This window comes from Nycticebus coucang, chromosome 19 (assembly GCF_027406575.1).
Source record: "Nycticebus coucang isolate mNycCou1 chromosome 19, mNycCou1.pri, whole genome shotgun sequence".
Taxonomy (NCBI): domain Eukaryota; kingdom Metazoa; phylum Chordata; class Mammalia; order Primates; family Lorisidae; genus Nycticebus; species Nycticebus coucang.
In genome coordinates this window covers 38,652,100-38,665,179 of record NC_069798.1, presented here as the reverse complement: position 1 = coordinate 38,665,179, position 13,080 = coordinate 38,652,100, and the positions used below count along the sequence as shown (strand labels likewise).

Here is a 13,080-nt window from a genome sequence, read left to right as displayed (position 1 = left end):
ATGCTTGGTTTAAAACTAAAATGTTATTAATCAAATTAAAATGAGGGAAACTTCACACATTTTAATTTATTACATTTCTTTTTAGTTTGCTTACAAAGCAAGCAATGAAATAGTTACTACAGTCACAATAGTATTAGCTCTGGGCAAAAGATAATCTTATCACAATGTGTCCTCAGAAATAAGACAGCACAGGATGGGGTGAGTTTCTGCAGAAATATCGTTTGAACAGTCTAGACAGATTATAGATGACAGCATTTTACCATATGCATGAAAAATTGACGCAACACTAATTTATATAGACCATACACTTAAGTTTATAACAAATGAATTTAACCATATGTTAGCAATAACTTAGCTAGAAAACATACAGTTCAGTATACATTTCACTATATATTTGGTTTAACTATGCTATGCATTTCTTTTTTTTTTTTTTTTTTTGTAGAGACAGAGTCTCACTGTACCGCCCTTGGTAGAGTGCCGTGGCGTCACACAGCTCACAGCAACCTCTAACTCCTGGGCTTACGCGATTCTCTTGCCTCAGCCTCCCGAGCAGCTGGGACTACAGGCACCCACCACAACGCCCGGCTATTTTTTGGTTGCAGTTTGGCTGGGGCTGGGTTTGAACCCGCCACCCTCGTCATATGGGGCCGGCGCCCTACTCACTGAGCCACAGGCGCCGCCCCTATGCTATGCATTTCTAGTAAATGCCACTATCTCAGTAATCTAATGGATGTCTATTCCTAGGAATGATCTCACTAGGTACATGCATAACTGACTAAACAGGTAATCTGATTAAAATGGAAAGATAAGAACACGACCACAAACCAGGCCAGTGTGTGTGTGTGGGAGGGGCGTGGATACAGTAAACTAGTTTGTTTATTTTCATAGAATGAAGATTTAAAGTTAAAAAAAAAATCTGTTGGAACACTAAAATGCCAAGTATGTGGGAGAAAGTAGAAAGAAAGAAAGGAGATTGGTTTATAAAATTTTCCATGATGCAAAGAACTGAAGCCAGTGTCTCCTGAAACATAGTCTTTATGCTCAGGCCGGCTGCTTGCCAATGTGCAGGGCCCTGTCCTGTAAGTACAGTAGCTTTTTGAAGATCACTCAGTATCCCTTCCTCCCACATCCCAGCACACACTGAATGCCATCTGCTTATTGAGCTCCAGAGCAAAGGAATTATTTGAGGAGCAATAATTAACAGTTGGAGTTACAGACTGAGTCCTTTCTTTTGAAAAAAAATGTTAAACATTTGTTTTGAAAAGGCATCACTAGTCAAATTAATCAGAATCAAACAACGTGTTTCCCCACTTCTTCTTCCCCAAGAATATCATTAGTTTAAAAAAATTACATTTTTCCCTTGATAATAACCAATAATAATCAATGTTATTTTAGATTTTTGGTATGATTTTTTGTAACTATTTTGCACAAGCCTATTAGAAGTCAAACCTGTAAACCATAAATGTAACCCAGAAGCAATCTCATTATATGCAAAAGTCATAACTGACAGTGAGGTCTGAATACAGAAGGGATTATTCCCATCTGCTCCAAAGTGCTTTACCTGGTCAAATGTCAGATACTAAAGGGAAGAAAGCTGACAGATTAGGAAGGAGCAATAGTGTCAGCATGTCTATTAGTTTAGAGGAATAATTTATTGGAAGATAAGGGATTATAGTGAAAAATCTATCTTTTCGAATGGATCAACTTGCAGTGGATTTTTCTAAGCATAAGTATCATTTGTATAAACATGTCAAAGAAAATTTAGAAAGCAAAGAAATATATTCTTGCGTTTTGCAATTGGTCACTTGATACAGACATTTTTCCTCTGTAAATCATATGATTCTGGTAACTCAGAGACGCATTTTTATTCATCTAGGTAATCATGAGATTTTTATATTAGAAACTGACGGGAATCAATTGTGGGGTTCATCTCCGTGTGCCTCTGAGCCCCCACAGAACAGCAAAGCTAATCTCGAGTAGCCCAATAGAAAAAAACAATTGATGACTATGTGTTGAATCCCCAAGAGAAGAGAGAGGAAGCAAGAAGGAGGGGGGAAAGGAGAGGGTTGAAGGGAGGAGGGGAGGAGGGCAGGTGCTGATTTCAGCCCTGTAGCGTCAGGATTGCGTCAATTCGGGTTTCAGCCACGTCTGGAGTCTCGGAGGCGAGCTTCTCAGAACAGCCAAAACAGGAACAGGGGTTGCAAATCCTCGTGCGAGGGCGAGTGGACCTCCCTCTTTGCCTCCTCGCTGTTCCAGGCGCTGGTCCCCTGAGCTCAGCGCTGTTGTTTTCCGGATTCGGAAAGCCAGCGCTTCAGATCAAGCGAAGGAATCAAACCAGGCAGTTTTCTGTTCAGCACCTCGGACAGAACACGCAGTAAAAAAAATGGCTCCGATCACTAACAATCGGGAAGAATTTGGTAAGCAAGTTACTCAACTTATGGTTGCGGTTGTTCCTTGAGTATTCCGGGATAGGCTGTGTTCCCCACCCCCCACCCTCCCTGGATGTTGAATATAGATTTACTAGGCAGTTAATCCGAAAGGAAAATGCGAACACCAAACAGGCATCTGTGGCTTATTTTTGCGGTTTTGAGTTTTAGTTTTTTTTGCGGGGGTGGAGGAGTAGGGGGGGAGGAGGTTTCTCTTTTCTGGGTGTCTTTCTCTTTAAAATTGCCTTCTGTTAGAGTTCACCTTCAAGAAGTTCCTAAATGCTCGGGAAGCTTTGTAAATTACAGCATATAGTAAGTAAAGGAAAAGGGGTCTATCGTTCATAAATTGGTTTTATTTATGTTGTAGGTGATTGTTATTTCTAGGTAAACCTGTAACCTGTATTTTTATTAGGGAAAGCCAGATATATGTATCATTAATAGGGGTTTCATCCTGGTATGACTAAGTTACATATTAAGAGAGTGAGATGTGTATTTTATTACATAGTGTACCAGATGGATGTTTTTTTCTTGTATTCTTGAAATGTTTAACTAGTGAAAGACAAAATTATATGGTACTAGAGTTAAAGGGACTTTCAAAAAGACTTGCTCAGCCTATTTTATTTTGCTGGTGAGGTAACTGAAAACTAGAGAGATGTGGGGTGTTGCAGGTTGCACAATTAGCTAAAAGCAGCTGGAAACTTGTATTAGAGCTCTCATTTTCCAAGTCAGTTTCTCTTTTTCTGTACTGAATTTTTTGCACCATGGCTCTTTTTCTCTATTTCAGTAAACAAAATTAAGTGCACTTCTTAGAATAAGCAATATTTTTAGGTTCTGATATAGTCCAAAGGCAGGAGATCAGAGTTGCACTTACTTTGTAAGTAATTTTTTTTTTTAATCATGGAATTGTATGGATGTGAGTAGGGTGAATAGGAGTGATATCTATAGATATGTAATAATTGTTATTAAATAACTAACACAGATAGTTAATCTTTGGGATCCTCTCAGTAGGAAATGCATAGAAAGTAGGTGAATCTTTCCATGTTATATTGACTGTTTTGCCATTTGATATATGTTTCAAACAGAGACAGTTTGTGACATTATAGCCATAAATGAGTTTTGCTCACAGCCTTTCATTTGAGTTATTGCATGATTTTTTTGTGATATTTATTTCCAATTATTGATTTGAAATCTGAAAAAAAAATAATACTGGGGCATTTTTAGAGACAGTGCTAATGAAAATATGTTCTAGCACAAGCTGTCAGTCTATTTAGAAAGAAATTGTTTTCTGCTGCTTTTATTGTTCTTCTTACATTGGATAAAGAATTGTCTTCATTCATGACTTTGCTTTTGCTCCTTTGCCTTGGATTATTAGAGTCCAGGAGTGGGGGTGGGTGGATTTTTTTCCACAAAGACGTGGATAAGAAGAAAAAAACTGAAAAGCTGATACTAAGTTTAGCTGAATATCTTTAGCTCTTGCCTCATTCCATAACATTCACTCAATTTTTTTTTTTTTTTCTATTTGGGGAATTCAGAGATTTATTTCATCTTTGGATGTTTCAGTTTCTTTACATCAGTAAACTACAGCATTTTTTGTTGTTATCATTTTGCTTGCTTTTTTATCTTTTTAGACATTTCTTTTGTCTTTTCTTAATCTTACATTTTTTAAGTTCAATTTTGTGAATATGAAGTAGATAAGCAAAAGATCTGGGGAATGGGGAAGGGAAGTAACAAAAGATTGGGCTTCTTGGGGTTACTTAGAAAAGTCCTAACCCTTTCTTTACTTGGACTTTTGACTTTATTATTTGATTTTTGAAATTAAAAATGGATTGAAGTAGAATTAAATATACATAATGTTACAGTACTTATATTCACTTTTGTTTTAATAAATATTGACTCAATTGATGCACTATGTACAGATATAGCAATCCTTCTTTACACACTTTACTAATCGTTTCTTCAAGAAATATGGTTGCATATGAAGCCATGTGCATAATAAATACTACCTAATTATTAGTAATTTAATGTGCTCTCATTCAAGGAAATAATGTCAATTTCAATTTGATTATCATTTTCCATGTGTAATGTGCTAGGAAAAAATTCAGTCACAAATAAGATTGAACTCTAAATTATCTATCCTCACTATTCTCATTTCATGTTAAGGAACGATGATTCCTATATAACCATTGTTCTATTTTTTCCATATTTAAGTGTAATTGATTTGTACTTTCAATAATTCAGTGTTTTATTGACATATTTGGAGTTGAAATACAAGATAGTGTTATAAGTTATATAACATTAGTATCCTATTGCTCTTTTTTATGTAATTTATTTTCCCACTGTTCTATAATTGGCATAAAATTGTTAATGAGTTTGGGGCAATTGCAGATAATGTTACATTGTTTCTTTTTTATTATTTGTATAACATTATGGGATATAATATTCTGCAATTCCTTAAAATTGCATGAATCACTGAGTCACTAGGTTTTTACTGTTTGAATCCTGGGTACATAACATACTACTAAGAATACAGAAACACTTCATCTTTGAAGAATGTACATTTAGTGTCCCATAGTAAAATTGATGCTTCTAGAAAGACTCAAAGCATCAATAAAAATTTGAAATTAGTACTGACTCATCATGTTGTATTTGATTCATGTTACCTAAGAAAATAGGTCAGGATCATTAAGAATGTCCCCAGATCGGATCCAAGCCTAGTTTCATCTTTTAATTTTATTTGTGAAACACTGCTGAAATGAAGGAGTTTCTAGTCCATTGTATTTTTTTTTCTATGTGGTATGCAAGGAATGTGTTTACACCTGAAGTTATTGCAAAATATGTGTATCATTCATACGCAGAATAGTTGGAAAGTGATTCAATCTGTCTAACCTGGGGGCAATTGCTATTACTATTATGCTTTTCAAGTAGGCTCTATCGCCATCTCTGCTACTTTAATGGATGTTTTCATCATTTAATTTTTCAGATGAAATCCCCACAGTTGTAGGGATCTTCAGTGCGTTTGGCCTGGTCTTCACAGTCTCTCTCTTTGCATGGATCTGCTGTCAGAGAAAATCATCCAAGTCTAACAAGACTCCTCCATACAAGTTTGTACATGTGCTTAAGGGAGTTGATATCTACCCTGAAAATCTAAATAGCAAAAAGAAGTTTGGAGTAGATGATAAAAATGAACTAAAGAATAAGCCAGCAATGCCAAAGAATTCATTGCATCTAGATCTTGAGAAGAGAGATCTCAATGGCAATTTCCCCAAAACCAACCTTAAAGCCAGCAGCCCCTCTGATTTGGAGAATGTGACCCCAAAGCTCTTTTTAGAAGGAGAAAAAGAAGCAGTTTCCCCTGATAGCTTAAAGTCCAGTACTTCCATTACTTCAGAGGAGAAACAAGAGAAGTTGGGAACCCTCTTCTTCTCCTTAGAGTACAATTTTGAGAAAAAAACATTTGTGGTAAATATTAAGGAGGCCTGTGGCTTGCCAGCTATGGATGAGCAGTCAATGAGCTCTGACCCATACATCAAAATGACAATCCTCCCTGAGAAGAAGCATAAAGTGAAAACCAGAGTGCTGAGAAAGACCTTGGATCCAGCTTTTGATGAGACCTTTACATTTTATGGGATCCCCTACCCCCAGATCCAAGAATTGGCCTTGCACTTCACAATCTTGAGTTTTGACAGGTTTTCAAGAGATGATATCATTGGGGAAGTCCTTATTCCTCTCTCAGGAATTGAATTGTCTGATGGAAAAATGTTAATGAACAGAGAGATCATCAAGAGAAATGTTAGGGTAATTCATTTTGAGTGCTTAAAGTATTTATAAACAATCTTTTATGTAGCTTTTTTGTGTCAAGGGGATTTTTCATTAAAATGATAAGCTTGTATGTATCATTCTCACCATGTTCAATTATTATTAATTATAATCAAATGGAGAGCTAGGGAATAGAACAGATGACAGAAAATTTAACACACAACTGAAATATTCAAACCACTTTAATAATATAAAATAAATAGAGATTCTTTGTCAATGGATATTTAAATATTATAATACTGATTTTTATCATAAGTTTTTGACAAATACTGATACTTTAAAATACAGGCAAATATTTATTATTCATAAGCAAGTTAACAAAGAGAGTTCAAGGTCAGCATAATTTAATCTGAAACTTAAAATTAAATCAATTCTTCCTGAGGATTTGGAAATTGTATTGACTTTTCATGGAATTGCTTTTCATATTCAATTATAAATGTCCATGTCTAAGTAGTATGACAGGAAGTAAGTTACTTTGTCTTTGTAGTTATACTACTCTGGTAGTTCTAAGCTTATTAGAAAATGATAAGATATCAATTAAACAAATTTTATCTGTTTTCATTTTTAAAATCAAATTCAATTGACCTCATAATATCAAATTTCACAATGACCTGTGTCTATGATGGTAAAATTTATGAAATACAATACACATCAATTAATATTTTTTAAAAAATCATAGTGTGTCAAAGCTGAAAATAACTTAATAGCTCACTTTGACCATCCTTTTCCTTCTATTGAAATTAATGAAATTATTTAAGACACCTGGCTTATTTAGTGGCATAGTAAGAATAAAGATCTGTCTCCTATTCTTATTCTCCTTGGAATACTTATTAATACAGCTACCCCATGTCAGCTGTTGTATAAATATATTACAGTTTGTAGAGTTCTACCACAGTCATCATTCTTAGTAACAACCAAGCCCCAGGTTAACATTTTGTTACCATCAGTTAAAACTTTTGCTTGCATTCTTGGTCATCTAACCTAATGTTTTTAAAGTACAAACCAAATTTAAGTAGCATGCAAAGAAGGCAAGGTATGATAATGTTTAAAGACAATGTATTGAAAATTTAGAATTAATTTTCTCCAGTACTTTAATTCATTCCTTGGCTTACATGGAGACTTGAAAATGTAAAGAAGGCAGGTAATGTTAACTATTTCCTCCCTCTGCACTCAGATGGTGGTGGAGGTCAGATTAAGTCTTACTTGATCTGAATTCAAATTCTAAAAATGTCAATGCTAAAGATATACTCAAACTTAACCTGAATCATTTGACTTCCCACACATTAATTCAAAAACTTAAGTAATTTTTCTAATATTGATAACTTCAAAAAGCAGCTGTATCACTATAAAATGAAAGCTAAAAATACTCTCACGTAGGGTATAATTTAAATAACTTAAACCTTTCTAAGGGGTGTGGCCGACTCTAAACAAATCTTAACATTCTGTAGTATTTACAAAGACCACAAGATGGCAGGCAGTTGTTTTAGGCAGTGATGGTACCACACAAAAGAATTTACTCTTCCATTCCTTAGCATGTTAAAACACAAATAAGTAGGAATATTACATTTCAATAACAATGTTATTATGTTGCTTTAAAAACTTCAGTGAAAGTACGAGTTTTAAAACTAAAAAAATACTAAAAATACTTATAGCACATTTCTCTGTCTTTAGAAGTCTTCAGGACGGGGTGAATTACTGATCTCTCTCTGCTATCAGTCCACCACAAATACTCTCACTGTTGTTGTCTTAAAAGCTCGACACCTGCCTAAATCTGATGTGTCTGGACTTTCAGGTAAGAATGCTTCTGAAATGCTCAGGGCATTGTATAAGTGGTTAGTATATTGAGCAGATTGATTAATAACTAATACTGAACTATAACTTTTGTCTTGCCTTTTATTCACAATCACAAGTGATGTGACTGTTTCTATGGCTCCCATTTATTGAAATAACTCTTCTATTATATTTTTTGGTTATTTCTGGAGTTTTTTAATGTATCTTCTTTAAGAATTAGTTTCTAGTTTTGTGACTAATTTTACAATAAATGAAACAAAACAATGAAACATCAAATTATCCTCATATAGCATGATTAGAAAGAACATGATCTATGGGTTAAAATGATCTGAATTCAAATCCTATCCTTTCCACTTCTTAGTATAGTATTAATGGGTGCAAGCTGAACATAATAATGCTGACCTTAAACGTTGTGGAGATCAGAAACCTACACTTTCTTAAGATGTAGTATCATCTAGTGCTGTCATCATCATCATCATTCTTCTTCCTATTATTCATCCATGATAGAAGTTGAAAACATGGGTTAAGATTAAGGTTAAAGTTTAGATTAGACCGTTAAAGTTAACTCATCTGCTCAACCAGAGAAAGGCAAAAATCCAAACGCTAGGTCAAAGAAGTTCAACGTAAGAAAACAAAGGTAAATCAAAGGAGTGATTAAAGAACTACAGGAAAGTTAAAACAAAACAAAACAAAATTGTCATTGTTGTCATCATGGAATCAAGATTACCATTCAGCAGAAAAAAAATTCTAAAGTCAGAAATATAAAGACACTTACTCACTGAAGTTCCATGTTGTCTAACACTTTTTTCCTTCCATTCCCCTGGACTGAGTTATTAGGAATCAGAAAACTTCCAAAGAACACTCTATTTTCTCCCCTTTTTCGAGAATTCCTAACATTAGAACTCCTTCCCTTTTCTATGATTTAGAACCGCTTTGATTCATGAAGCATATTCTTCCTTATTTTCTTTTTTTCCCTTAATTTTGTTTTTATTCCCAAATAAATTGCACATAAAATGTATTATAAATATGCAAAAAGTATAAGAAACTACAAGATATAACAATTAATTTGTGTTTTTAACCTTTGATATTATATTTTTCTCAGTTAATAATGAGTAATATTGAAGTAATTGTTTTAAAATAACCATATGAAAAAATATTTTACTTGAATTGTCTCACAGTACAGGTGTTCATTTCTCCAAGTATTAGTACAATTTTTTCTCACTTTTCTTTTTTTTTATATATTTTTTTTATTAAATCATAACTGTATACATTGATATGATCATGGGGCATCATACACTCACTTCATAGACCATTTGACACATTTTTATCACAGTGTTTAACATAGCCTTTCCTGCGTTATCTCAGTTACTGTGCCAAAACATTTACATTCTACATTTACCAAGTTTCGCAAATACCCCTGTAATATGCACCACAGGTGTGATCCCACTGATCCCCCTCCCTCTACCCACTCCCCCCCTATCCCACTTCCCCCTATTGTTAAGTTGTAGCTGGGTTATAGCTTTCATGTGAGAGTCCCAAATTAGTTTCATAGTAGGGCTGTGTACATTGGGTACTTTTTCTTCCATTCTTGGGATACTTTACTAAGAAGAATATGTTCCAGCTCCATCCATGTAAACATGAAAGAGGTAAAGTCTCCATCTTTCTTTAAGGCTGCATAGTATTCCATGGTATACATATACCACAATTTATTGCTGATAAGAGAGAAGCCAGGTTTTATCCATATTGTCCCTTTGCTCTGACTCACTTTCATGATAACACTTCTTAGTGATGTGGCATAATCTCTAAGGGCACCCGTATCTTGAGAACAGCTCTCCATCCTGGTTTTGTCATTGTAATACCTGTTATGTACCATTTCAGATCCCTACGTCAAAGTGAACCTGTACCATGCCAAAAAAAGAATCTCCAAGAAGAAGACTCATGTGAAGAAATGCACCCCCAATGCAGTGTTCAATGAGCTGTTTGTCTTTGATATTCCTTGTGAGGGCCTCGAAGAGATAAGTGTTGAATTTCTGGTTTTGGATTCTGAAAGGGGATCCCGAAATGAGGTGATTGGGCAGTTGGTCCTGGGTGCAGCAGCAGAAGGAACTGGTGGAGAGCACTGGAAAGAGATCTGTGACTACCCCAGGAGACAGATTGCTAAGTGGCACATGCTCTGTGATGGTTAGCAATCTAGCCAGGATTTGGAACTTCAAGGATTTTTACTAGGCAAGGAGCAAATTTCTTTCTTTCTATTTTGGATTGCAACTTTGTGAAAGAAAGCTGTCTTTTTGTTATTGTTGTTGTTAAGAAATGGTTTGAATTAGTAGACCAGAAAATAACTGTAAGTGTGTATCATAATAATTTCCCCCTTTCTTAGAGGAGTTGGATAAATTTTCATAAGATATTCAATTTTCCCTACAGGTTACCAGTGATATAAATAAGAATAGTCAAGCATTTTATGACTTCTACACTAGAATCCCAATTCCATTGGAACATGTCACAGTAAATCCATGTGACTGTTTGATCTGAGAATGAGAATTGCTTTCTCTTCTGAAAATTCATCCATTTTTCTTCTGGTTGGGGAGATAAACTTTTCTTTAAATCCAAAGATATTAAGGAAATGTTCTCTAGTTTGTTTTTATTCATTATGTTATATGTAAATGGTTGTTCTGCATATATAAGTATCTGGTCATTTCTCTTTGGTTTTTAATTATTTGATACAATTTTATCATGAAAGGAATAACTTTGGGCACATAATAAAAGGATAGTGAACGAGCTAAAAAATTATTGTATCAAAGGGCTGAGTTGAAAACACTGTGGCTGAAATTCAATTTTTCTCCCCCCTAAGGTTACATGTGAGTCAAAATGTTGTAAAATATAATCTCACATAAGAACCATGGCCTTGAATTATTCAATGCCTATCACAAGCTTCACTGTGACCTAAGAAACCCTTATTTACCTTCATGAAGTTGTAGAACTATCTTTTGAATAAAGAAATAAACTTTAGCTAGCAATTCAGTTAGAAGTGGTGTTTTCTCTTTGCAATTGTACAGTATGCAAATGTACTTTCAAGGCCATCCTTTGTGCCGAGAATGGGCATGGCTACCTAATCTTTCATTTTACTGTTTTTTCCCCAAGAAAAAACTGAGCTACTATTTGAAAAGAAAAGAAAAAAAGAAAAGACTGTGAACTTTTATACATTTCCAGACAGAAAGTGTTATTTAACCCAACAAAGTAGTAAAACTAAAAAACAGTTAGAGCAAGTTTAATATAATTTACATATGTTCACACAAAATATATTTACAGGCTCTCAAATTAGCACAAAATAGAATGTGTTTCACTATCTTCTCTAGGCAAATTTGTCTTGAGCTGTTGTCTGTAGAACAGTTTACAGACTTCTGTATTGTATCATTTTTCAGAGCCAGGGTTCTGAAATTCATTCAAAACCAGTTAGTGTAAAGCAGCACCCTGTGATCACTTGGAGACAATTAACTTGAGTGTATTCACCGTAGTTGAATTCTTAGAGAAGTGTGAGTGGAACTTGGGTGTGGTTGAATTATTAAATATGCAAGTTAGAAATAAAATCTACTGAAAAATTTACATTTGGGGTCAGGTTTTGTGTCAGTACTTTAGCAGTTTTTGAAAATGTCTTTGATATTGCAGTGTTTGTAAATTCTATGAAAATGCATTTTCCAAATAACTTACACATGCTTTTTATGACTATGCCTAATGTAAAAAAAAAAAAAAAAAAAAAAAAAGTATTACATTCTGTATGTACAAAGATCAAAAATCAACCTCTTTTCTGTGCTTTAAGATGAGTTTGAGGTTAAGAAAGAATATTCCTCAATCATTGTCTTCATTCCACTGCAAAGTCACCTCACAGCATCTTGGTCCACTTGGTGTATCTGTGAAAGCAACCTGAAGTGAACTAACTATAGTTAATGTGTAGCTGGGGAAGGCACATGGCCTTCGATGTATGTAATTTTCGAATCCTGGGACATGGGATGAAATATATTTTGGCCCTCTGAAAAGTTGTGAGGGGTTAATGGTAGGTATTTGTTGCAGGAGCCAGAAGTTAATGGTGGTACCAGCTATGGTATAGCTATTGGGAGAGTGAGATCTTTTTTTTTTTTTTTTTAAGTGGAACAATGAAACCAACAACCAATACTTTTAAAACTACAACAAAAAATATGTGTAAATAGCTTTTAGCTTTTAAAATTTAAAGTGTTTTTGAGTGTGAAAAGTTGAGTAAAACTATTGGTAAGTGGTTTTAAGGAAAGAAAGGAAATAAAAGAAGAAAGGGATTGAAACAGCCAGGGAGATACATGATCTCATCATTGCTGAAAGTTGTATTGTTTTATAACGTATTACAATATCAATGTGAATATCTTGAATTCTGTTACTAATTCTGCACTGTATTAAACATGTAAATTAATTGTTTGTCTGATTAGCCAACCTAGCCACCCTAATGGGGAGGTATACATGTTTAAGAAAATGTGTAATACTCAAACATGTTTGAGTAACTGACTTGTTCTGATGTTGTAACTCAATAGAAGTGATTTGGAAGGAAGCATGGTATACGAGACGGTGTCTGTTCCTTTGTGCCAGCTCTGTATGATGTTTGTAAGACCATGTTTGTAACACATGAATAAATCACTGCTTTTGCTCAACCCATTTCAACTCAGACTTTTTGCCAATGGACTCTATAATAAGGCTTTCCTTACTGCTATCTGAGGTTTCAAGTTTACCTAATAAACCTCCTTGCACACATTAGTGAACACTAGTGGCTGAGCATCAAGATTTTCCATACACTTTATTTATTTTTATTATTTATTTACCTATTTATTTTATGATTTTTTAATTTATTTTCCATTTAGTTTAATGTTCATAACAATCATTTGAGACAGGTATCATCACCTCTATTATACGGAAATAAAACATGGGACAATAGAGGCTTAGGCAAGTCATACAAGTCCATAGCATGCAAAAAGAGTTCATGGCGTATCCCACTCTTCCTTTCACATACTTCTCTCCACTATGGGGCTTT

General features: G+C 34.4%; 1 protein-coding gene across 2 annotated transcripts; it reads left to right on the top strand.

The window, feature by feature from the left end:
• The first annotated feature begins 2,000 nt into the window (after nucleotides 1–2,000).
• Nucleotides 2,001–12,699, top strand: SYT4 (synaptotagmin 4). 2 transcript variants are annotated; one of them, XM_053571591.1, is made up of 4 exons: nucleotides 2,001–2,417; nucleotides 5,407–6,215; nucleotides 7,914–8,034; nucleotides 9,912–12,699. In XM_053571591.1, exons 1-4 carry the CDS (start codon nucleotides 2,384–2,386, stop codon nucleotides 10,217–10,219), a joined length of 1,272 nt encoding a protein of 423 aa, XP_053427566.1. In that variant the 5' UTR covers nucleotides 2,001–2,383; the 3' UTR covers nucleotides 10,220–12,699. The 2 variants fall into 2 exon arrangements, with proteins under 2 accessions (XP_053427566.1, XP_053427565.1); XM_053571590.1 differs by having other exon boundaries at nucleotides 5,407–6,221.
• Nucleotides 12,700–13,080: the final 381 nt, after the last annotated feature.